This window comes from Hyaena hyaena, unplaced genomic scaffold, assembly GCF_003009895.1.
Source record: "Hyaena hyaena isolate Hyena2069 unplaced genomic scaffold, ASM300989v1 scaffold_180, whole genome shotgun sequence".
NCBI lineage: Eukaryota > Metazoa > Chordata > Mammalia > Carnivora > Hyaenidae > Hyaena > Hyaena hyaena.
The window spans coordinates 2,475,411-2,501,569 of record NW_024080811.1 but is presented as its reverse complement, the minus strand read 5'-3'; the positions used below and the strand labels follow the sequence as shown (position 1 = coordinate 2,501,569).

The 26,159-nt window shown below is 52.1% G+C and overlaps 1 protein-coding gene across 10 annotated transcripts in view; it reads left to right on the top strand.

Annotated features, from left to right (window-relative positions):
• Positions 1-26,159, top strand: part of MYLK (myosin light chain kinase) — a 179,625-nt gene that overhangs the window by 88,916 nt on the left and 64,550 nt on the right. For 4 of the 10 annotated variants that reach the window (XM_039240632.1, XM_039240631.1, XM_039240630.1 and 1 more), the window contains 5 exons: positions 5,124-5,195; positions 5,636-6,365; positions 6,726-6,981; positions 14,242-14,358; positions 24,038-24,124. In XM_039240632.1, coding sequence (XP_039096563.1) covers positions 5,124-5,195; positions 5,636-6,365; positions 6,726-6,981; positions 14,242-14,358; positions 24,038-24,124 — 1,262 coding nt within the window. Of the gene's footprint in view, positions 1-5,123; positions 5,196-5,635; positions 6,982-13,446; positions 13,467-14,241; positions 14,359-14,705; positions 14,829-24,037; positions 24,125-24,171; positions 24,349-26,159 lie in introns of those variants that run through there. The other 6 variants (XM_039240633.1, XM_039240628.1, XM_039240627.1 and 3 more) reach the window with 6 other exon arrangements.

Sequence of the window (26,159 nt, the reverse complement as noted above, 5' to 3'; positions counted from 1 at the left end):
CATTCTTTTTTTCCTCCTGTTTAAGGTCTGTCCAGGTTACAAGGGAAGGTAAGCTCCATGAAGACACAACTGCTTTGTTCCCAATGCCTAAAACAGTGCTGCCCAGAGCCAGCATTCAGTGTTTGTTAAATGAAAGTGATCCAGAAATGTTCTTTTACATTTTAAATGCTCTAACTCTTAAAAGTCCATGCCAGCCATGGGTTGATGGAGACAGAACACCAGCCCCTAGCGTTGATGTAAGCACTGAAGAACATTCGTCTGCACCTTGACCCTGCATGCAGGACGCTATGCCACGTGCCAAAGATGTTTGAATCTGCCTTAGCTCGGGTGCCTGGCCACTTTGTAAGGGACTTGCTCTCCTGAGTACTGAGTACATCATGTCCAATGCTCTGAGCTACGGAGAGGTTCTATAGCTACATACCAAAGTGACTGCCGTGATAGAGCATTATTCCTATAATAATAACAAAACCCAGTTTGTGCCTCACTTCTTGGGTCCTTTCTGGGCATGTGCTTTATGCTTGTATCAGTTAGGTTTTGCTGCATAACAAACTAGTCCCAATATTTAGTGGCTTTATAAAAATAGTCATTTATTATTTCTTTGGATTTTCTAGGAAGTTCTGCTTAGCTGGGCAAGGCTTAGCGAATCTCAGTGGAGTTAATGGAGTGTCTGTGGTCCATTGCTGACATGCTTGTGGGGTGCCCGGTCATCCTGTTACCATCAGCCATATGCACAGAGCACACCAATAGCCTTTGCCCTGCACCCAAACCAGTTATTATCCGGAAGGCAAATTTGCTTCCAGGATAGAAAAGATATTCTCTTCCTCCCCTAGACAAGTACAAATGGGGACTGATGACATGCAAGACCAGAGCTTGTCTGCATGGAAGGGGTAGTTCTGCGGGATAATACTCACATTAATCAAGCCAAACATCCTAGAAGAGATGAGCTCTTTGTGGGATTTTGAAGACAATAGTCTGAGATTTAGCAAATGAGTAAAGGCACGGCTGTTGAGGGCATGCTGAAGAGGCTGACCAGAAAGGGTAGGGAAGAGCAAAGCAAGGGCTGTGGGAAGTCAGCCAGGCCGGAGTGGAGGGTTGCATGGGGAGGTCGGCAGGCAGACTGTCTGGGCCCAGCTGGGGACAGTCATAAAACTTAGACTGTCCCAGCTGGAAGGGACTTCAGAAGTTATCTAGCCGACTCATCGTTTAATAATGGGGGAAACTGAGGTCTCGGGGTCACGGACTTGCTCACGGCCACCCAAAGACAAGTAGCAGAGCCCAGATTGGAACCCTCATCTCAGTCTTTTAATCAGATTCTCTTCTATTCCTTGTTTCTCTCAAGTGCACAGGAGCTTAGGGAATCTGGGAGGTTGCACTGGAGTCCACATCCTCACAGCCCTTCTCCCATGCTCCTCCCCGAAGTCCAGCCTCTTCATTCCTTTGGGAAGCTCTTGCCCTGGCCTTGGCTTTGTCCCTGGCTGGGGAGTATGTGCCAGGTCCGCCAGGGGCCCCATCCCCTCCAGCTTTTCTCATGCTGACAGAAATCAGACCTAGACTCACGACAGAGGGCCTTTCGAGGAGGGAGACCGGATGGCCGGAGGCAGCGGAGTGGGTGATGTCCTATCTGTCCCTGCTAAAGCTACAGGACAGGTGTGACTAGATGGCTTCTGCCTCCCCTTCCCTAGCTTTTGTCTCCTGAACTAAATGAAGAAGTATCAAAAAGTTCCAAATTTCAGCTGAAATATTTGAAAGATTGAGACTTGCCAAGAAATTAGTTCTTTAATCTAATTTCGCCTATAAAATCCATTCCAGCCAAGGGTGATTCAGAGTGGGACAGGTTCCAAGGCTTTGTAACCAAAGAGTAGGCTTCTTATTCAGGGTTTAGGGGGTAGTGGCAAAAAGTGTTTTGCTAGTTTGTAAAAGGTGCAGCCTGTGAGGTCATAGCCCCATACCTGCTATCGCAGCAGCTGGGCCGGGCATAAGGCCTCATCCTCAGCCTCAGGCCTGACTTTGTAACTGACTAGGTAGGTACAGATACCAAAGATGGCCTCAAGAGGCTGTTTGGCTCTGTGAGTCCCAGGCCACAGGCGTTTCTGACCTTTGTAGGCTCTGAATGAACCCATGATTTGCCTTAAAGGCCTCGCAGAGATTTAAGTTTATGGCTGCAGAAATGGTGACCCCCAGGCCACCCCAAGGGATGAGCCACTTAGTGGGCCAGCCAGGGTATCCCAGTTCACCTCTGTCTGCCCCTCAGACTTCCCCAGGTGCCTCATGGTGAGGCCTGTGGACGGGCCGAGCAATAGGCTCCCTGTGCCCCCTCCTTAAGGGCAGGTAACAGAAAACAACAGAAGCTCTTACCTGCTTCCCCATGGGAGATAGAGCTTCCTCCAGCTCCAGGGACTGGGCACCCCGCCGTATAAAGCCTCTGAAGGGTATGGCTGGGGCAAAGCACACCCATCTGGTCAGGATCTACTGATTTTGCATCCGGGCTGTGTTGTGCCTGTGGCAGAAAGAAGCTCAGCTGAAGCAGTGTTGGAAAGTGTTGGAAAGTTGGACTGGGAAAACCCGGTCCTGGGCCACCCTGTCCTGCTGCTCCTTACCAGCCTTGGGCCCCACACCCTGTGCTTGAAAGAAAAGTGGAGGAAAGAATGGCCCGATGCTGGCCAGCAGCCTGGCAGCATTGGGGTGCCAGGGAGCTGGGCCTCACTTACAAATGGCCTCTCACGTTTATTCTACAAGTTGATCCAAAGCCCCATGAGCCCTTCTGTGCTGAGTCTTCAAGATGTTCCGAGGGCCTCTTAGCCTTGCCAGGGCCAGGCACTAAGGAGACACCTGTATGCTATTTGTTGAGCAAAGGAACACCCTCAAGCCTTCAAGCTGTCTGGACGTGAGGCCCCCAGAACCTTGAATCTGGGCCCCCTGAGAGCCTGAGCATTGAGGAAGGTGACCAGGAGGGGATCCCAACAGATGAGAGGAGAGTTGGAGGACAGCACAGATCAACTTCTCCTTGTTTCAAATGGGTCTCTGTGCCTGGGAGTGAGCGGCACCCCCCGTTTCCCCTGAATATGCACCACCACGCCATGGGCTACTGGTGTCTGATCAGGACCTGGCTCTCCACTGGGAGGGAGGCCAGGCAAAGCGAGGTAGATACCCGCATACATCAGCAGAGCTGCAGGAACACATGCTCAGATGTCTGTCCACGTGGGAATGACTGTGTCTAAACACCTGTTCCCGGACAAAGGCGTGCAGGTGTGGGTGTCCACCAGGTAAGATCCCATGTACGTATGTATCCGTGTGTGGCCCATACGTACGTACACACAGAGACGTGCACAGACACACATGTATCCCAGAGTAGATTTGCACTGACACGCACTGGGGTGGACTGGGAAGGGGACAGGTCCTGGATTTGGGTAGACATGGCTGTCAGCCCCTTTTTTTGCTAGTTGGCTCTGTGAGTTTAGGCAAATGATTTAAGCATTATTTTAAAAAAATAAAGTAAAAACAGTGGTGGTTTTACAGAGATATCAAAAGATGAGTTGAGGTAGATTATGTAAGGAACCTGTCACAGAATGTGGCACACATCTGGGGGTGGGATCTGAGGCACATGTCAGACCCTGAAGTGCTAAGATGGCCGTGCAGGGAGCATGAGAGGGAGACCCTGGGAGTCCCAGCACTGCTCCATATAAACTCCTGAGCCTCTTTCCGTACCTTTAAAATAGGCGTAACAGTGCTCCACACCTCACTGGGTTGCTGTAGGCGCAAGAAGATAATGGATGTGAATGAAAGCTAGAGGGCACTATATAAAATGGGAGGTTATCAGGGCACCTGGGTGGCTCAGTTGGTTAAGCGTCCAACTTCGCTCAGGTCATGGTCTCTCCGTTCATGAGTTCGAGCCTCACGTCAGGCTTTGTGCTCACAGCTCAGAGCTTGGACCATGCTTCAGATTCTGTGTCTCCCTCTCTCTGTCCCTCCCCAACTAATGCTCTGTCTCTCTGTCTCAAAAATAAATACTAAAAAATAATATTTTTTTAAATGAGAGGTTATCACCTTGAAGAGTAGCCCTTGGCCCTCAGTCTTGCCCCTGCTCCACCTGAGCAACCTTGGCTGGTCAGAGCTCAGAACTGCCAGCAGATGGCAACCTTGTGGGGTCGGAGGGCTGACCGGCTCCAAGTCCCAATAGCACCCAAGCATGGTAAAGTCCCTCCCTGAGCAGAGGAGCCTCAACTCAGCTAGCCATGCACTACAAGGATGCTAAAGTTTAAATTTTTTTTCTTATGTTTATTTATTTTTGAGAGAGACAGAGAGTGAGCAGGGGAGGGAGACAGAATCTGAGGCAGGCTCCAGGTTCTGAGCTGTCTGTCAGTATAGAGCCCGACTCAGGGCTTGAACTCACATGAACTGTGAAATCGTGACCTGAGCTGAAGTTGGAAGCTTAAACTGACTGAGCCACCCAGGCGCCACACTAAAGTTTTTATAGTGGGTTGAGGAATCCAGAGCTACCCCACCTGAAGGAAGGAGAGAAAGGGCCATACACGCAGGAAGACTCTTGCTCGGTTTTTAATACAGAAAGTTCTGATCTGAGGGCATTGGGGGATTGGAGGGTGTTTTCCTTTTGTGAGCAGGAGAGGGGGGAGTAGCAGCTGGGGGGTGGAGGGAGGACACTGTGCAGAGAGGACATAACCATCTCTGTATTGAGGGATCATGGAGTCAAAGTCAGGGTCACTGCCCAAGGCTACACAGTAGATCGGGCAGCTCCATCACACCCTAGCAGGTTTAGACTTTATTTTTCTTTTATTAACTGAGTGATTGTATTATTTTTCTAATACACGTACAGAAAAGTATTACTACTTCTAGATGTCTGTCTAAGCTGTTGTTCAGAAGATTTTTTTTCCTTTTTATACAAGAGCTTGGGGGGGGTGACCAAAGAGGAGAAGGGCCCTGCCCTAAGTCTAGGCTTGTGTGGGTGTGTGGGGTCACATCTAAGCCCATGACCCCCTCTTCCCTGGAGCAAGCCAGCCAGCCTATGGCCAAGTTCCTGCTTACCCTGCCCTCCTCTCAGCCCTTGGCTAAGCTGGCCCTTGGCTCAGAGAGCCTCTTGCTCCGTATTGATCTCTCAAATTCTCCAGGAACCGGGTTGGCGAATGCAGTTGCCAGGTGTCACTGATGCTACAGAGCAGCCCCACCAGAGGTCCCCTGCGGTGAGTGCCCCCAGGAGGTGCCCGGCCAGGCCCCATGCCACCATCCACCCACCTTTTCTCCTGGCCCCTGCAGGCCCAGCCCAGCAGCCCCAGATCATTCGTATCCTCCAGCTGAGGCTGCTGAGCCAAGAGGGAGAGATTGGAAGGGGAATGAGGGAGAGAAAGCAGGAGGGGAAGAGGGGGGTGAATTATTATATTTTTTTTTTTGCACACACCCTTATAAGGCTACTGAAGTCATTACCGATGTAACAAACCAAGTAAGCAAGCAAGAGCCTCTCACCAATGTTCCCTTCTATAAACACAGCCTGGCCAGCCCCAACCTCCCCTTCTCCCTCCCCTTTACCCTCCCTCCCTCAGGGATTTGCTCTCCCCTGACGTTTTGTTCTTACCCGGCCCCTTTTCCTCTTGCTACTTTCCTTTTTTCCCTTCACTGGTTGCAGGGGGAGGGAGCCTGCCAGCTGTGAGGGCCTCTGTGGCCGGGGAGCCGGTGCCGATGGTGGTGGTGGTGACCGCTATGGGACCCTGAGGCCTGGCTGGCCAGCAAGAGAGCAAGGTTGGCCTGAGGAGGAAGACAGTGAGGACGTGCGGGGTGTGCTGAAGAGGCGCGTGGAGACCCGGCAGCACACCGAGGAGGCCATCCGCCAGCAGGAGGTGGAACAGCTGGACTTCCGTGACCTCCTGGGGAAGAAGGTGAGCACCAAGACCGTGTCAGAAGAACACCTAAAGGAGATCCCAGCCGAGCAGATGGATTTCCGCGCCAACCTGCAGCGGCAAGTGAAGCCAAAGACCGTGTCAGAGGAAGAGAGGAAGGTGCATAGCCCTCAGCAGGTGGACTTCCGCTCGGTTCTGGCCAAGAAGGGGACTCCTAAGACCCCGATCCCTGAGAAGGCGCCACTTCCAAAACCCGCCACCCCAGATTTCCGCTCAGTGTTAGGCAGCAAGAAAAAATTGCCAGCAGAGAATGGTAGCAACAATGTCGAGGCCTTGAATGCCAAGGCAGCAGAAAGTCCCAAGGTTGTGGCCAATGCCCAGACTTTCGGGTCCCTGAAACTCTCCGGCAATGCCAAGCCTGCTGAGACCCTAAAACCTTTGGGCAACATCAAGCCTGCAGAGTCCCCAAAACCTGTGGACAATGCCAAGCCTGCCGAGACGCTGAAACCCTTGAGTAATGCCAAGCCTGCCGAGACTCCAAAACCGGTGAGCAACACCAAGCCTGCTGAGACCCTGAAATCCTTGAGCACCACCAAGCCTGCTGAGACCCTGAAATCCATGGGCAATGCCAAGCCTGCTGACACCCCAAAACCTGTGAGCACGACCAAGCCTGCTGAGACCCCGAAATCCGTGGCCAATGCCAAGCCTGCTGAGACCCCGAAATCCGTGGCCATTGCCAAGCCTGCCGAGACCCCGAAATCCGTGGCCAGTGCCAAGCCTGCCGAGACCCTGAAATTCGTGGCCAACGCCAAGCCTGCTGAGACCCCAAAATCCGTGGCCAACGCCAAGCCTGCGGAGACGGCAAAACCAGCTGGGAAGGAAGAAGTCAAGAAGGAGGTTAAGAATGATGTGAACTTCAAGAGGGGGCATGTAGGAGCCACAGATAATGAAAACAGATCAGAGAGCCAAGGGACGGCCCCAACCTTCAAGGAGAAGCTACAAGATGTTCATGTGACAGAGGGCGAGAAGCTGCTACTCCAGTGTCAGGTGTCCTCCGACCCCCCAGCCACCGTCACCTGGACGCTGAATGGAAAGACACTCAAGACCACCAAGTTCATCATCGTCTCCCAAGAAGGTAACAAGGGTGAGGGCGGGAAAGAAGGGGGCTCTGTACCAGGGCCGCTGTAGGCTCGTGGAGCCTTGGCCTTGCTGACTGCCACTCGCAGCCCAGAGCCTGGGCTGGAATGTTTCTGTGCTCCCTCACTGACAGGAGAAGCGCCCTGCTCAGGGCCCTGGGGCACTCACTCCGTCTCTGGGCGGTGAGAGGTGGGCGGCTGGTGCTGTGGCGCGTGCGCAGGTCCCGGCATCTGTCTGGCAGAGCTGCCTCGGGGCAGCCCAGCCATGGCTCCTCAGAGCGGCCCTGGGTCTGAGCTAGTGCCCCCAGCTCTGGTGTGGAGAGGGCTGTGTGTGCAGGCTTCACGGGGCCCTGGGGCTGGAGGCCACCAGCAGCTCTGAGCTGAGCGCTGCTTTGCCAGCAGCATTTTGGAGCAGGAGAAGGGTATGCACTGACGGGATGGCACAGGACTGTGATTTGGGGTCAACAACAGCTTAAGACTTGATAACATTGTGGTTTTGAAGGGATCTGTCGGAGAAGCCAAAAACCCCAAACAGCCCCTACAGCACACACTCCTGGGCGGACAGAGCCACTCGCTTCCTAATTTGGATGAGACTTCTGTTTGCTGGTATTTCACATTCTTGGGTTGTGGGGAGAGGGGGGGCACTAAATCTTGACATCTGGGACCTTTCAGGGTCTAGAATTCTCAGAGGGGCCAGTTTAGAAGAGATGAGAGTGAGAGGGATTTCCCCTGGACCCTCAGTTAGGTTTGAAATGTTTCAACCAAGCATCTCCAGGCTGTCTGAAGCTCCAAGTCCAGCAGACTTCCCACACCCCACTCTGGTGGCCAGCACTGGATCAGAGCCTGGCCTGGGCTTGAGACTAACGCTGGTGGCTCAGGACAGGGCAGGGCACAGTGCTCCCCAGGAAGTAGCATTTTACCCTTTATGGGGTAGAGGGTGGCAACCAAGCAGAGGCCCAAGTAAAGACAGGTCCTATGCAATCCCAGTCCCCTGAGATATCACAAACACCCCTCACTGTGCTGCTCCCCTTTCTGTCCTCTGACTGCACCCCCCTCTCCCCTCCCCCAACCCCCCCTCTTCATCGGGCTTCCTCCTTCCTCATGAAACCCGAATGGATCATTTGAAAGAAAGCAGTATCCCTTTCAACCCACAATAAAATTTCTCTTTTCATTCTGCAACTCAGTCAGCAGGTCTGGGGCAGCTGAGCATTTTGAATCTAAGTGCTAAAAGAGCAAAGGGGAAGTTGACCAGGAAAGAGAAATGTTTTATTTTCTGCCACTGTGTTGATAGGAGAACGTTTCCATGTGGTTATCTCCAGATTGGCAGGGTCCTTGGGAGGGCATCTCATCCACCCCACCCCTTGCTTCTCTGCTAGTCCAGCCTGCCTACGGTCCACACACAGGCGTGCATGGGGGGGTCACCACAGCAGGGTGAGACGTCCAGGGGAGTGAATGTCACAGCAGTCCCAGTCACCCCTGTGGGCCCCTCCCAGTTGGAAAGTCTTTGGTAGAACTGAGCTGAAACCTGACTGGGAACATTTCCCAGGTTACCCTGTGGTGCTCTCCCCGGGAAGGGTGGAAGGTGGGTAGCTGCCTGCCCTTGGGACATGTGCAGTCACACTGGCCTGCACAGTGTGGGGCCCATGGCTACACCAGCCTCAGGGAAGCTGGCGTTCAGATAGCTGAGGGCAGCTCGGAGAGGAGATCTGTGTCAAACCCGCAGAGCCGCTCAAAGCAGCTTATAAACAACCTCTCAACTGAGCAATGTAAGCAGACCTCAGCCCTGGTTGCAAAAACACACCTGAGCCATTAGACCCTGCTGCTCGTGTCCAGAGTGCCTTGCGTATGTGATATGTGCTGTCACGGAGCACTAAACGGCATAGAGACCCAGCTACTCCCGAATCGCCTCCCATAGAAACTACCTCAAAGGGACAGTTCAAGTCCAAATCAGAGGAAGAAGAAATGATTAAAAGAAAGCCAGCACAAGGAGAAGATAGCAAAGGACTCAGTGGGGTGGGTAGGGAGGGGTTGTAGAAACAGCCCCAAATCCAATTTTTAAAAATACTCTAAATATTTGTAATTCTCCTCTGAAAACTAAGAATAGCCTGCATACCCTGAACACTGTGTGCCAAACACTGCCCTGGGCATCTTACGCTTTTTGCTCTTTTAATCCTGCCCATTTCTAGAAGTGAAGTGTCCTGCCCAAGACTGCACAGCAGGCTAGTGACAGAGCTGGGATTTGAGTGGAGGCAGCTGAGTTCCGGCACCCAAGTTCATTCTCCTTAGGTGACAGCACACTGGTACAGCTGAGAAACCTTTCATGACCCACTCCCCCAGAGTGTTGTCCAGCAGGGGAAAAGACTAATGGCTATTTACTCCTCAACACTGTCAGTAGTTGTCAAGAGGCTAGAAGACTGGCCTTGCCCTCTAGGCTTGCCAGATTTCTGCTATTTTCCCTGCAGTGGGGGAAAGAAGCAGACTTTGACATGGGCCTGTCTGCCTTGCTACGGTAGGCAGAGTGCCTGGTCTGAAACATGACAGCCCCGTTTTCTGTCCATCCCTTCTCCAGAGCTTCTCCCTCCATGTCTTCAAGAGGCTGGGTTAGACACAGACCCCAGGGAGAAAGCCCATCTTCAAGCCTTATCAGTGACCACTTCAGCAGGCCCCAGTGCAGGGAGCATGGCACTCTGGGAGGTATGAGTGGATCTGCTCTCCATAGTTTTGGAAAGAGGGGACACACACTCACAGTGATAAAACTGTTCTGGCCAAGTCCTGAAGTTGAGCTGGTAGATGTAGAAGAAGCGGGAGCTGAGTGCTGGGGCCACTGGTAAGGCTGGTGCCAAATGAGCTGGGTCAGGGCTCGTGGCACGCAAAGGAGTGGGGATATGGACTTCCCGGACAGGGGCTCTGGCAGAAGCAGAGGCAGTCCTGCTCACAGCGTGGGCTGGGCTGGAAAGGAAGGCATGGTCCACGCCATCCTATGTCATGCTGAGGAGCTCAGTTCTCAAGGCAATAGGGAGCCATGTAAGAGTGTGGAATGAGGAGCAGTGCACACAAAGCTAGGGTAAGGGTGTAGGGATTTTGATGGACTCCCTGCCCAAAGACAAGCAAGGAGCCTACTGAAGAAGTCACAGAGAAAGGTGGTAAGCTTTGTACTAATAAGGTAGCCATGGCACAGACAGGAAACAACCAGTTCAAGAAGCAGGGACAGAGTTAATAGCACCTGTTGCCTGGCCTGTGAGCAGGGGGCAAATAAAGAAGAGGAAGGAGTGGAAGACCACTGCGTGCTGGTGTCCGGGTGACTGGGGTCACATTTCTACTGGCATCAGTGGAAATAAGGAAGCTGGTGGTTTGAGGTGGTCTGGAGGTGAAGGTGGAGGGAGTGGCTGAGGAGGTCTCCCCATCCTTTGCACTCCACGCTGCATCCTCTCTGCCCTCACCCCCCTGGCTTCGAATCCTTCTTGCTCCACTGCCCTGAATCCTGTGCTATTGTGTCACCTAAGATCAGAATTTGCCTCCTCCTCCTCCAGACCGTTGTCACCACCCTTTGGCCACGAGACTCCTTGTGGAATGCAATCTGCACATACATCTATACCCTACTGCTGTGTTCATAGGTTTCACGGGGGCTTCTCTGAACCCATATAGCTTGGATAGGGCTCATATCCTCCAGCCCCCCCAAAACAGGGTTATGTTCACCCCATTTAGCACCAGGGAGAGCAGAAGAGGTGTGCAAGGAGTCGCCTGGAGTTGACTGCTACATCTTGGAGGAACATGTAGAGGTACCTTCCCCTTCCTGCATCCCCAGAGCTGCCGAGCAGATGGCGTCTACTTACGGCAGCTGGGCCTGCCCTCCAGGCCTGCGGAGGTGCGGCACCAGGCCCTTTCAGGCCCTCAGGCCTTGGCCTTGGCTGAGGACTGGGAGGGACAGCCAGTGAGCCAAGGGGAGCTCTATGCTGTGAGAAGTGCTTTCATCTTTATGCCCTGTTTCCTGTCCCCAGGCCGGGATGCTTTCCCTGGCAAACATGTCTCCCAGGCTAGTAATGAGAATTCATTTTTCTTGCTGTTGTCACCTGATGATTCATTTTTAATCACCTTTAATGTGGGATCTTACGAAGGCTTTTTTAAAAACCTGTGTGATTTCTTCATACAAAACACTAGGATTTATACATCCTAGTGCCTAAATGCAATATGCATTGCAATATTGTATATGCATAATCCACTTGAAGAACTCTGAGTTAGGAATTGTTTTCTTTTAGAAAATATCTTATCTTTTTCAATGGTAGGTTATATTTGACTAAATGTTCATGATTCTCTTGCATAGATCCTCCCAGATCACCTGCTACAGAAATGTGCCTTGGTCATTCTCAGATGGCAATTTTTTTTTCACTTTGACTGCATTCCAGGCTCAGAAAAACTATTCGTAATAGACACGGTCACTGCCCTCTGAGAACTAGTGTGGGAGACAGACTTGTGTTTCAGCAATGGCCTTGGAAGACATGCTCTGATAAAGGGAAACTCGGGGCACAGAAGAGGTCCGTCTGTGGCTGAGGATGCTTATGGGTGACAGGGAAGGTGCTGTCCTTGAGGAGGTGACCTGGAGCTGAGTTGCACTGTCCAGACATTCTAGGGGACCAGGGTGGGGAGGCGCTGCTCACTGAGGGCATCCTCAGAGCACAACCTCCAGGGCTTCAGGCCACCCCTCTCACCCTGAACCCCCCCCCCCCGCATCGTCCCTTCTTCCCCACACACTTGGAGCAAGATGGAGGACCTTCAGACTCCATGGCCATGAGGGGCTCTCCCAGGAACAGTTCTAGCTGAGCCATTTATTGGAGCCTCGGTTCTGTGGTAACTGCTACCATCCCCCTCACCTCCCTCTCAAAATTCCCCACCAGGCTGAGGCTTCTCGAAAAAAACTCTGGGAAACGGTTTTTCTTCTGGAGGTCAGGAATAAGCTGTCCCACAGGAAATACCAGATTCTTCAATCTGGGCTAGCCGGGCCTCCAGGCCTGCCTGGGGGCCCTCCCCCAGCCCACGCAAGCACGTGGCCAGGGGTCCAGGCTTTGGAGGCTTGGCGAGCTGCCTGCTCTCCTGCTTTCCCTGGTGAGGGAGTGAGAGCCGTGGTCTAACTGCCCCTCTTCTCCTGGTGGTCTCACCACTGTCTTTGCAGTTTGTGCAATGTGGGCTGAAGGCTGAAGGCAGGGGGGGACTGAAACTGAGGCACAATCAGGCATTCGAGCAGGATATGCACTGGAAGTGGGGTGTCTGCTCCCAGAGCCTGAGCCTCAGACTGAAGGAAAGTGACAAAAGGGGGTAGGTTTCCTCTAAGCCTCAAACCCAGATGCCAGAGGTCATTCTAGCATCCCTCTGCCCTCTCAGATGAGTGGAGGGTCCTCTCTAGAAAGGATAGTCCCCCTCAATCCCAGATTCCTGTGCCTCACCCTCATGACGGAGTTCCAAAAATTCCAGCCTGAGCCCTTTCTGCTGCAGTTTCTGCAAATTCTGTCTCCTAACTGCAATGAGAAGATGTGCCGAGCCCTTGCCCTCCCCTGGGGGAGAATGTAGTGAGGCCTTTTGCGAGAGGTAAGGTCTATATGAATAGGAGGGAGGTGGTCCGGAGAACTAATGTTTCCCTGTTCAGGACATAACCCAGGTCCCAAGAAGCAAAGACAACTGTTAGGCCTCTACCTTCCTTTCCAGCCCTAGTGAGGTTCTCTGAATATCCTTGTATTCATTGCCCTCAAGTCTGTGCCTCTGACTAATGGGGGTGAGGGTACTTGTTGAGATCAAAGACTGTTTGGGAGCAAACAGTCCTGCTGGCCTCTGGCCATGCTGCCCCGCACATATGCCTGGGATGCACACAGTTCTGTCCACCCAGGGCCAGTGGTGTATGCTGAGCGATTGACAGGGGAAGTGGGGTAGCTGCAGCTTGTGGCTCCAGGCAGCAGGATGCATGTGGCCCTGGCTCTGTGCTCCTCTTTGTGTGATGACTGCCTCCCTGACAATGGGGCAGCTTTGGGCAGGATGCCATGCTGTTGGCTTGTTTGTGTGTCTGAAGACAGGAACTATGGTGCCATTGCCCTCCTGCCTGGCCCAGCAGTCCCAGCACTCAGCTGGCCTCTCCCCACATCCTGAGGGAAACCCCCTAAGGGCGGTCCTCCAGAGGAGTAGCCAGCCCTGGGGTGAGAGAGCTAGGATGGCCAGGGACCAGACCCCCCATTTCTGTGGGTGCCTAGCCTGGCTCCTCCTTTCCCTAACCAGGCCAGAAGAAGTGCTCTGGGTGGAGAGACTCATGGCAAAAGCCATCTCCACCCTTCTATGAGGTCACCAAAAGACCCTGCAGTGAAGGGAGACAGCCCAAAGTGCCCCTCTCCCAGCCCAGTGCCCATCATTGGCCATGCTTCTCAGCTCACATCCCATTCCTAAGAAGCCAGCTCCAGGGTCCCAGGCTATAGTTCCCTCCTCCTCCCAGGAGACCTTCCCACAGGTCAGTGTTCCTGCTGGACAGGGACCCCTGCCCTCTCTCCCCCCCTCTCTGTTCAGAACTCCCCTTTTCTTTCTTTTTTTTATTTATTTCTGAGAGAGAGAGAGAGAGAGAGAGAGAGACAGCATGAGCAGGGAGGGTCAGAGAGAGAGGGAGACACAGAATCCGAAGCAGGCTCCAGGCTCCGAGCTAGCTGTCAGCACAGAGCCTGACGTGGGGCTCGAACCCACAAACTGTGAGATCATGACCTGAGCCAAATTCAGACGCTTAATCAACTGAGCCATCCAGGCTCCCCAGAACTCCCCTTTTCTAAGATTCTCAGAATAAATAATTGCTATAAGCAAAGCAGAGACTCCTCACCTGCCATTGTTCCTAACATGGGTCTATAAACCTGTGCTTGGCTACTGCTTATCTCTCTTGGTGACATGCCAGGGTGTAGGTCCAGGGTCTCTCTGCTCCTATTGTATTGGATGCCCTCCAAAGGCTAAGACTATTTTGCTTCCTTCTTTTGTGCCTTTCCATTATGTCCCCATAAGAGAGCTTGCTGGAAGGTGGGAAGAGGGTACCAGGAAGGAATATATTTAGGGATCAGTTATTTTGGACCTGGCTTATCAGCAAAAACTACCCTGACCTTGGTAGGGAGAGGGGGTTGGTTCCCACAGACCCTCTGGCCTCTGGGCTCCCGGCGGCTACCCATGAGAATAACATTCACCTGGTACTGGGGCAGGTATTGGGCTTTTACTGGGTCCACCCAATGGTTCTTCCTCTTCCTTCCTAGGCTCCCTGTGCTCTGTCTCCATCGAGAAGGCACTGCCCGAGGACAGAGGCGTATACAAGTGCATAGCCAAGAATGGCGCCGGCCAGGCTGAGTGCTCCTGCCAAGTCACCATGGACGGTAGGTCGTGCCCACCCATCACTGCCACACAGAGTCCCGCTTCTCAGCCCTTCCCTGGCCAACAATACCTAAACAGAACCGCATCCAAGGCTGCCATCCCTACTTGAGTCATTCGTTTTGTGGGTATTGAGCCATCTTTTGCAAAAAAAAAAAAAAAAAATGAGCCAGAAAGGAAAATGGAAGCTCTACTTGATGGCCCTGTGTGACCTTGCAGCCCTGCCCCTGGCTGAGAGGAGGGGCCACTCACCTAATTGTCCCCGCCCTGTCCCCAGTCCTGACCCCGCATGCAGAAGCTTGCTGAGCAGGGAAGCCAGGCACAGGGCTGGAGGAGAAAAGACACACCCACAGGAAAATGACTACATAGTATTTTACAAGCTGCAGCCATCAAGTGTCAGTGCTGGCAGGTCAGACCCGTGATGAGGTGAAGACGGAGTAGAGCGGGGCCCATGTGGGGACACTTCCCGGAGGAGGTGAGTTGGGGCTACATCTTTGTGTAGAGGGGACAGGCCTCTGCAAGAAGAAAAAGTAATTGTAATGCAGCAGAGGGAGAGAAAGAAACGTGGGGGCAGAGGGCTGCCCAATCTGCATGGAGTTTCTTTTTCTTTTTTTTTTTTAATGTTTATTTATTTTTGAGAGAGAGAGTGAGACAGAGCACAAGTGCTGGAGGGGCAGAGAGACTGGGAGACACAGAGTCTGAAGCAGGCTCTAGGCCCCAAGAGGCCAGCACAGAGCCCGACGTGGATCTGGAACCCACGAACCAGGAGATCATGACCTGAGTCGAAGTGGGATGCTTAACCTCCTGAGCCACTCCTTATCCCTGGAGTTGAGTTTCTGAGTGAGGAAAGGGGGAGGCCAGGCTGTGAGGGCTGCGATTTGTCCTAGAGAAATGCAGGCTGTGTGTTTGTGACTCTTCTTTTTCTCTCCTGTGTGAGGTTTAGAATTAGAGCCTCAGAAGTAGAACAGTCCTTGGGATGATCTAGGCGGCCACCCTCATTTTGAACAGTAGAAAACCAAGGCCACTGAGAAAGAACATGTCCTGCGCGAGGTTCCCTGGTCTGTTGAGGGCCAGCTACAGCCCGAATGCTGTTGCGAGACTCACAATCAAGAGCCCTTTCTTCTTATTTCGTTACTTGCCTGGGACTGTCTGAAAAGGTTGTGTGGGGGAATCATTTCTTGCCCTTGAAATGCCTTGCTAGTAACTCTTAGTGACACGTGAAAAACTGGTGTCCAAATAAGGCAACTCAAAGACCAGCTTTGTTGCTCTTCTGACTTCTGAGTGATCACTTGGGGTATAAAGTCCTGACCTGTTTCCATGCCATTCCACAAGATATAGAACCTTTGTCCCCATTCTCGGCTTTATAATCTGATTTCTTGATCATAAACACGGAGATCCGTGATACATTAGGAATGGAAAAAAAGAAAAGCAGTCTTTTTTTTTTTTTTTTAAGAAAAAAGAGCATAGAAGAGAAAAGTTAAGAAAAATATATACACAATGGCAAAACAACTTAAATTGCCAATGGCCGCAGTAAAGCTGAAATGGTAGAATATTGTGTATGTCTCACTGGAGTTCCGTGAATGTGTCTGTCACTGGGGCTCTGAGTCAAAGGAGTGGATTTGATGGGTCAGTTCAGAGGGGGGCTTGAAACCCATGTTTTGAGGCTCTGGGTAGGGGCTGCTGCCGCCAAGTACTCTACCTTGTGACCCCGCTATCACCTGCCCAGGTCACATTTCTGCTCCTTTCCCTAACAGGTGCTGCAGTTTAAAAAACAAATAGACAAACAAACAAAAACCAAAAAAGTGTTTCTGGGAACTTGACTCCAAACAGCCCGCACTTGAGACCCGTGCTTAGACCCAACCAGTCTAGAAGGAAGCCCAGCCTGTTAATGAGGATATCTGCTTTTGGGATCCCTGGACTCTTTGGGTCCTATTTCCATGGTCGGTTGAAGGCAGGATAGCAATTCATTCTCCTTATCTGCAAAATGTCAGCACCTTTTTGAGAAACAGCAAATGTTTTATTTTGAAAACCAAACTTTGTTTTCAAAATAAAATTTTCTTTTTCCCTATAGAATACATTTGGGGATTTTTTTTCTTTTTTAAGGTTTGGAGAATTCATTCAGCAACATAAGGGACTTTTTGACCCATAAATTGGCCTCCTTCTACTGGATTCCCTTGTACTTTCTACTAATCTTGATCACCATTACTTATCTCTAGCTTGGCCTTGAGGCTTCTGACTAAGAGCTGGGTCTTAGGAGAAGAGCTAGCAAAGGGATCAGAGGGAGACCAGCTGAGATAACAGGACTGACTCTCAGTTAATTGGTTTTTGTTTTTCAGAGAGAAAAAGGGCAGCCCCCTTCACACCCACTCTTTTCCCTGTTGCTAGACTTGGAGATATATTAGTGTCCTGTGCGTGGGTGGCCTTCTTGCCGCATGGAGTTTTATTCCTCAGCCATGAGCCACCTCCAGACAAAGGACTGCAGTTTCCCTAACTTCTCCCCTGCCACCCTGAGGCACCTTTTCCCCTCCTATGCTCCCCTCAGCCGAGCTGGTTTCCTGTCCTCCATCTGTACCCCGGTCTTCCCAGCTGTCTCCAAGGCAGTGGTACCTAACTTAAAGATCCCAGGGGGTCCATGGACTCTTTGAAATTATAGGCAGAATTTTGTGTGTTTGTAGATCAGAGCATCTTTCTGAAGAGAGCACCCATAGTTTTTAATTGAACTTGCCCTAAGAAAAGACTATTCGTTCATTGTGTGGGGTCTCCTGATTTCTCTCTCCATCTGCAGCTGCCTGCTCAACCTCTCAATAGGACTGTGTCCCTCCCTCCCAAGGGGCATGAGGTCCCTCTCCACGAGGGGTGGGGACTATAACTCCTGCTGACATCAGGCTGGCCCTACCTCCTGACGGTCACTAGCTCTCAGTCACTCAGCCTGTGCCAAACACCATGAAGACTATATGCCTGTAGCCAATAAAACGATATATTTCAGGACCTCATAAAAATGACTTTGGCTCATTGGCCATTCTGTATTAGCCACACTCCCATTTTTCCCACTTAGAGGAAAGACAAAGGGAGGTAGCCTTTATAACTCAGCACATCTGGCTATGATCATCATGCTGTGTGTCTTTTCCCTAAGAAAAAGGATGGTCTCATGCACTTTCTTGATCTGGTCACACCCTTGCTCCTTCCAAGTACAGCAGAAGGGCGAGTGTCAGCCTCGTACCCCAGAAAGCACCTGAAGCCCAAAGTGGGTAAGGACTTGCCAGACAACTCATCCAGGGGAACAAAAGCTGACCTCAAGATTTGCTCTGGCCAGAGATTCTTGTGCATTTTTAGCTTATACAATAGTTGGGCAGGGTATCTATCAGTGGGAAAACCGAGGCTCTGCAAGGGTCAACAGCCTTCCCGGGTCACACAGACAGTACACAGGAGGTGAAGACTCTCACCCTGCACAGGGAGTTAGAACAAGACTTGCCCTGACAGGGCTCACACCGGAGTGTGTCGGGTTCTAAAGCCTACCCTTTCCATGACTTGGTGTGACCTCTCTGTCTAAGGAATAGCATGGCAGTGTCCACTGTCTGAGAGATCTAGGTCTGCCTTGGTGACGGCCCTTCTTACTGGGAAGTCCTTTGGCACACCTGGCCTGAGTGACCCATTCCCTCTCATTCAGACCCAGCTGAGAGGTAGGGAAACAAAACCCTTTGTAGGCCCAAATCCCAAGACAGGGCTTAAGCTACCCTTCCTCAGCCACCCTGGCCACAGCTACCAGTGAGATCAAGGGCTTCATGACCATCAAGAGTCATGCATTTGAGTGGTAGGAGGTGACATTCCAGCTGGCATCCTGTGGTTGTTCATCCCACTCTGTGTCAGACTCTGCTCTTGGGGCTGGGGTAAAAGCAGTGAACAAAACAGAAGTTCCTGTTCTTAGGAACTTTACATTCTAGTGAGGGGAAAACACTAATACAGATGAACAGCCATGTAATCTCAGGCAGTATCAGGTGCTGTGAAGGAAGCACAGTAGGGTGTGGGGAAGGAGATGTTGCTGTTAGAGAGGGTGGCTATGAGGCCTCTGTGGGGAAGTGACATTGGAACAGAGGCCTGAAGGAAGTATGAAGGAGTCTCAAAGGAGGAAGGAGGAGGTAATGGTGAGAGCAAAGCCCTGAGCAGAGACTATCCCTGAGGCATTCCCAGGAGTGGGAAGGCCAGGGTGGTTGAGCTGTGATTCAGGGGCAGAGTGGTGGGAAATGAGGTGAGGACGACCAGCAGCCAGATCTGCAAGCCTGAGTGTGGTGGGCCAGCTCCAACATGGTGAAGGATCACTCAGGTGACCATGGTGAGCAGAGTCACCCAGTCCGCATATGGATGAGACAGAGAGCAGGGAGACCTTCAATGATGGCCCACGCAGGAACTGATGTCGGCTTAGGCTCCATGGAAGATGTAAGAAGTGATGAGATGCATAATCTATTTGCACAGCTACTGATAGGATTTGGTGATGTATTAGAAATGGAGAGCCTGGGTGGCTCAGTGGGTTAAGTGTCCGACTTCGGCTCAGGTCATGATCTCACGGTTTGTGGGTTTGGGTCCCAAACAGGCTCTGTGCCGACAGCTTGGAGCCTGGAGCCTGCTTCAGATTCTATGTCTTCTTGCTCTCTGCCCCTCCCCTACCCATGCTTTGTCACTCTCTCTCACTCTCTGTCTCTCTCAAAAATAAACATTAAAAAAGAAGAAGAAATGGAGAGAAAGGGAAGTCAAAGTGACTTAGGTCTCACGGGGGAGTGTGGATCAATGGTGGCACCACCTTCTGAGATAGGCATGCAGGGGGCAGGGGCCAATCAAGTGCCTGTGAAGTGTGAGATGTCCATTAGACATCCAGGTGGGCACATCACATGGCAGGCATTTAGATGAACCTGGAGTTGAGTAAGGAGGTCAGGGTTGGAGGCAGGGTATGGGGTTCTTACATAAGAAACCCCTGAATGTCCTGGGACTGGATGAGGCCCCTGAGGTGGATATGGATGGAGTAGGGAGGAGGAGGAGGAAGGCAGGACAGACGTCTGGGAAGGATACAGAGAAGGAATGGCCACAGTGGGATAAGAGGAAATCCAGGAGACAGGGGTGCCCCAGAAGCCAAATGGCAGCCATTTGCATAAGGAAGGAATGACAACATCAGTGTGTCACGTGCTGTCACCGAGTAGAGTAGGATGAGCCTGAGACCATTGGCTTTGACAGTTCACAGTAGGTTTGTGACTGTGACAAGAGGGTTTAGCGGAGTGATAGTAAAAGAGTCTGAATTGAGGCATATAGAGACTGAGTGGCCTGCTGACGTCCATGTAACTAATAACTAGCTGGGTGGGGATTTAAACGCAAGCAATGGCTCTAAACTATGGTGCTTTGCTGCCACCACGGCCATCGGGGCCCTCTGACTGTGCCTCAACTGAAAGCCACACACCCTTCTTCATTCATAAGTCTGCTCCCACTTTCACGTTTGTCGGTCATGTCGCCACAGGCAGCTAACATGCATTAGACTGAACTAAATAGAACTGCTTCGCCAGTAGGCCAGAGACCTTGAATATTGGCAAATGGTACGGTTCCGTGTGAAACAAGCAGATAAAGCACTTAGCATCGTGCCAGGCATGGGCTACGTAACCCAGTAAATGCCTGCTGTTACTTTACATCTCACTCACTCTGTTGGGGTGTTACTCCTGTTTTCCTGGTGAAGGTCAAGCTCAGAAAAGCTCAGGGAACTTGCCCAAGGACTCAGGCCCCAAACAGCAGAGCCAGAAAGGAGCTTTTTCCTAACTAGAGCACCACTCTTCTGATTGAGCCAGCTTGCTGCTTGCCTCTGCTGCTTGCCTCCGCAGAGAAAGAAGCCAGCCCCTCCGCCCTGCCCCTCATGGCGCTCCTGGGAGCTTGAACCCCCCTCCCGAAGCCTTCCAAGACCTCGCTCCCCTTGCCCTAGGCTTGTAATTCAGGGAACCAACCTCCTGGGGAAGACAGAAGCAAAAAGGCTGCCCTGAAGGGCCGGGTCCAGAACGAGCCCAGGAGTGGATGGGGTGAGGCATTGTCCATATAAGGACACATTTTCCTCCCTATGTAGAGGCCCCCCACCTCCCTATATTTCCATCTTCCCATCCTTCTTTGGGGGCACAACCATGCCAGCAATGGACTCCAGCCCTGGGGCCCAGATCTAGAAATGGAGTTCAGTTTCATCACAAACTGATTAAAATAGAAAATACAAGCTGCTCTTAGACTTGTATTACTATTATTTTTATCCCCTGGGCATCCATGTGAGCACAGAGCTGGTTCTGATTAAGCACACGGTCCTTCCAGCCCACCCCTTGCTGCCATCACGGAGGGCCAGTGGCCCCCGGTGCGCACACAGCCCCACAGGGCAGGAGGACTGAGAGGGAAGGGGGGGCTCCAAGTCTGGAGGTGTGCCTGGTTTGAAAGGGAAACTTGAGCCCCTTTCCTCATGGTCAGATGGAAAGATAAAGTACACAAAACTTCTAAAAACAAAGCTCAAAGCACATGACAGGGTAGTGTACTCACACGTCAGTGTAAAAGCCAGCACCCAAAAGCTGAAGACAGATGCGGAGGCCAGACACATGAGGGTGGGGGCTGGTCAGGCAGGGCTTTTTGAAAGTGGAGAATTTTAAAGCGGACTGGGAGGGAGCTGAGGAAATGTGGTAAGCAAGAGGAATGAATTAATAGGTACATGATGATTTTTCTCCTTTCCCGAGCACTACTGAATACATTCTCTCCTTTGAACAGCTTAACACTGTGGTAGAAAGAGTAAGCACACTTTCCTTTGTGCAGATGTGGAAATAAAGACCCAGGGCAGTTAATATAATTTGCTCATGGTCTCAAGACTGCTAATGACAAAGCCAAAACTAGTACCCTCCTCTCTGGGCCTCTACTCTAATGCCACTTAGAAGCAAAGGCCCACACAACCCCACGAGGAAAGAAGGAATCTCCGTTCCTGTGTCCCTTCCTTAGGAACCCAGGCAGACCAGGCTTCTCCTCCATGGCTTGCTTATGCCTCAAATTACATATCAGTTAAAAAAAAAAAAAAACAAAAAAAACCACAAAGCAACCCCGATCCTTCTGTATCTCCCTGCTGTGATGTCCCCAGAACTCAGCAGAAGAAAGATGGGCAAAGAGAGTATTGAAGCCAAGGAGCACAGAACTCTGTACCCACTTGGCTTTCTCCTTTTCTTCTTTAAAAGGGGGAAACACACACACTTTGGAGTGTACCTTTTTGTAAACTGTCACTGGTGCCTCTCAGGTCTTGAAGGAAGGGAAGAAAGGAGGGCCCTAAACAAGGAAAACATGGACTTACCCCCACACCCTGGTTTATGGCACCCTAGTCCCCATACATCAAGAGGTACACTGATAGGTATTCCTGTCTCTCAGAATAGTCCCTGACTAGTCCCTCCGTGTGCTGCACGTCCGCCTCTAGACACACAGGCATATACACACATGTGCATACAGATATACACATACACGCACACACACATGCACACACACACACACACACACACACACACACACAGCCTGTATCGCACACAGACTAGGAGTGACATATTAAATACATCTGTGGAGCTTCTGGATAATATTGACACCCAGGCCCTTAACCAGACCAATTAAACCAGGATCTGGGGAGTGAGACACCTATGTAGAGCTGCTTCTAATGGGCTGCCGATGTTGAGAACCACAGAAGTTGACAAATACGTACTGAGGATTTTTTTGTAGCTGAGAATGACCAGGAGGTCGGGGGGCGGGGAGTGGAGGAACACCCAGTGTGAGGAAGTGAAATCATCCACTCCTCACGGGACTTTCTACTCCTCCATCTGTATCCACACAGAACCTGGCGTGTGGGCGGCCACTGAGGAGACAGGACACAGGCGGAGTTGGCGACGGAAGGCAGGGACCCCTGACTCACCATGCAGGATTCCCTTTGCTCTTACAGAAGCTGGCAGAAGGAGAGAAGTGGAGGCAGGGTAGACTTCCAGCTTGGTTCCCTCAGCACTGCCCCCTCCCATACACTGCTAGAAAGCTCTTCATGAGGCTTACACTCAACCATTCCTTGTAGTGGCATGTGTACGGCTTTGGCTGACTTCAGTAGGGAATTGCCCCCATGGCCCCAGAGGCCTGTGTGCCTCGGAGCTGCTGGTGAGCTTGGATGATGCCCACACCGTGTATCCGTTCCTGGAATACCCAGCTCGAACTGAGAGTGGGCAGGCTTTAGGTTGGGAAGGAATCCTCTGCAGGAGGATTTATATGGGCCAATCCACCTTCTCAAGCAGAAAAGAGACCCAAATGCCATCTAGTAGGAGCAGTGCGTCCAGATGGGAGCATCAGGAGTCCATGTGCTAGGGAAGTGTTCGCCCCCAGGCCCCAGTTCTAGGCAACCTGTGTCTACCACACAGAGTCCCAGGAACCAGTCTGGGAGAGGGCATGTGTTAGCAGCTAGGACTGCCCCATCCGGGAGGCAAGACAGCAAGATGGCCCTTCCTCCCCAGTCAAGCCACAGGAATGTGGCCCAGGCTTCAGCTGGAAAGTCCCACCCGCTCCTTCCTCCCTCTGAGTTTCCTGTCTTCAGGAGTCGGAAAAGGAATGGCAGGAAGGGACTCTGACGGGGAGGCTCCCTCTCAGCACATCCCTGAAGTTAATTCCTTGTGGGGAAAATGCTGGAACACAGTGATAGCTGTTTAACCAGCTCCTTCTTATCCAAGTTCCTGGGTGGTTTCCCCAAAACTTCCTGAAGTCTAGCCTCCTTGGGGCCCAGCAAGGCCCCTTCTGCCCAGCCCAGCCCAGCGTGATGTTACTCTTCTGCCCCAACGAGGGAAAGAGTGTGGTAATGTCCACACTGGACATTAACATGGAGTAGGGAACGTGGAAGAGAGGATCGAGGCATTGTGCACTCATCCACATACCGTTTCAGGCCCACCCAGAAGGCTCTGCAGGGTTTCGTTGGGTCCACTTTGAGGAGGAGTATATAGGCTCCCATTATGGGCCCAAGGCTCAGTCCAGAGGGGATGAGGCGTGCCAGCTGCCTGCTCAGAGGCCTTCATCTGGCCTGAAAGTCTGTCAGTGACCCTCTGTAGGAGGAAGTCCAGGAAATCAGAAGGTGCAGGCCCCTCCCAAACCACGAGCCGAGGCATGTACCCTGTCCCCTCCTTCCTCTGGCAGAGAGACCTCTCTATACAGAGCAGGCTTTTGGAGATACAGAGCAGTTAAACCCAGGGAGTGAAGACCCAGCAAAGGGAAAAGGTGGGAGAGAGGTGAGCCCGGGGGTACCGCCGCTCCTCCAGCCCTGCCAGCCATGTGATTCCTGGTAGCCCATGTCTGCCGTACAGGGGAATGCAGAACTAGCTCCCAGGATAGCCTGTCCATCCATCTTGCCTGGGCGACTGCTCTCTCCACCTGATTTATAAGGCACAGTGGAGTGCACGCACGCTCCTTCTTTGGTGCTCTGGAGGAGGAAGGTGCCCGAGGCCGGCGCCGTCTGCGCGGCAAGCAGGGAGGGCCCCCAGAGTGGAAGGAGGAGCTGGGGGCGGCGGGGGTGGGGGGTGGGGGGAGGGGATTGCTGTCATTTTGGTTGAGGTGGGATTTTTATTGAGACACCTCCTCTGTTCATTGCCTTGGGCAGCAGCCAACTAATGTGTGTCGTTACCTGTTGTGTTGCAGATGCTCCTGCCAGGGAGAATGCCAAGGCCCCTGAGATGAGAGCCCGGAGGCCCAAGAGCTCTCTTCCCCCCGTGCTAGGAACGGAGAGTAAGTACTCGCTCAGCTTTCCTAGGCAACCCCAGGACTGAGCCCCGGCTTCCCTGCCTGCACCCCAGCGAGCCCCGTGAAGCCCCGGTGACCGGGCCAGTGGCCATCTGGCACTGCCCGTCTCTCCCAGCCTCTGCACGGCCTTAGTGGTGCACACCCACGTCCACTCGCCACCTCACTCAGGCCCTCTGGGCTTCTCACCAAGACTCCTCCTCCTGATCTCCAGGTGAGTCCCTCCTGCCGGGCAGAACCCTTCCAGGCCGTGGCTCTGCTCCTATCACTCCCGGTTGCAGTGCCTGGCAGTCCCCAGAGCCCACCCCACCCACACGAGTGAGCCTCACGCAGGTTACACTTGTGCACACATGTTTTGCCGTGTGGTCTGGCCTTTCTTCCGCAGTCTGCCCCCAGCTCCTGAATCCTACTTTATCCTCAAGCCAGACGGGGCTCCTCCGTGTGCCCTGGAAGTCCCGCGCCCCTCCCATCATGCCTCGCTCTGGGACCTCTCTCCATGAGACGCCTCTTTCGTGGGACAGACTCCCACTGAAAAGCCACCTCACTCCTGAGTTTGTCCCTGCTCCAGCTGCAAGGAACCCTTCCCTCCGTGTGCTCCCCGAGCACTAAGCACCTCCCTGCTGCCACTGCCTTCTGCCCAGTGTCTGGTGATGTGTGTGTGGCTCACCCCTCACCCACTGTAAGTCCCCTGAGGGCTGCCCCTGGGGCTTCCAGGATGCCAGGCCTTGCTTAGAGAGGGCAGTGCGGAGTTGCAGCTTGGTATAAATAGCTGTGCAGGGAAGGACTTCCGTGACTCTGTGGAACTGTCCCCCTCTTCCTGGGTCTCACCTTCCCCCAGGGCCCACTGATGTATCAGGCACAGCACCCGGCGTCCACAAAAATATTTCAATATCTTACAGGATTAAAAGAAAAACTAAACTTTTGGGTCAAAGAAAATGTTTCAATTCACAATATATTCACCTTTACACCAGTGCAGTTGTAAAATATAAGTTATGTGTGCATATGCATGTATTCTTTTTTAAAATTATTTGTATTTTTTAAGCTTATTTATTTTAAGAAAGAGAGAGAGAGTGGAGGAGGGGCAGAGAGAGAGGGAAAGAGAATCCTAAGCAGGTTCTGCACTGACAGCACAGAGCCCAGTGCAGGGCTTTAACTCACACGCCATGAGGTCATGACCTGAGCCAAAATCCAGAGTCAACGCTTAACTGACTGAGCCACCCGGGTGTCCCTGTTCTCCTCTTTTCAAAGCTGCATATTTACCCTCCTAATGATGAGCTTGGACTCCTTGTGCATACTCCAGGCGGGTGCCAGGGGGATGCCCAGCCTTCAGTATGCTAGTGCAGCCAAATTGGAATTATAATGTCTAATGGATATTTAACCGAAATGAGGAGCTCAGATTATCAGGAGTAGACATTTAATAAGTTGCTGGAAATTCACATATAACTGTAAGAAAAACCCAGTGAAAATGGGTTGGTGATTTTAGTTTCCAAGAGGATTGCTTGGGCCCATGCTCTAATAGTTACCGGAAAATGGGATCTTAGAAGAGCACCAGGTGGTTGTGACTTAGGGACGGATGCCATCATTCATCTCTCCTGGGGACAGCGGCGGGAGTGCATGCAGTTTGAGTCAAGCCCTCAGCAGCCTGCTGCCCTCAGCTCTGGTACATCTGTTACAGGCAGATCCTGGGGGGATGAGGTGGGGTCCAGGGGAAAGTTGTGAAGGAGAAAACCAGCTGGGGACAGTGAGCAGCCCCGGGAGCTGGGCTTTTGCGCTGGAGGAGAGAAGGTGGTGGGGCACACCGATGGAGTTGTCATTGTCTGATTTTGGGGTGGGGACTCTCAACACACCTGTGGAACTTTTAAAACCTCTGCTGCTGGGTACCCCCGCCTAGTTAAATCAGAATCTTTAGAGGTAGGATCCAGGCTTCAGTATTTGTTCAAGCCCCTAGGCCATTCCAGGGTGTGGTTGGTCAGTCTGGAAGCGAACAGTGTTCGCACTGTTGGTCTTTAGAAGCAGAGGGGGC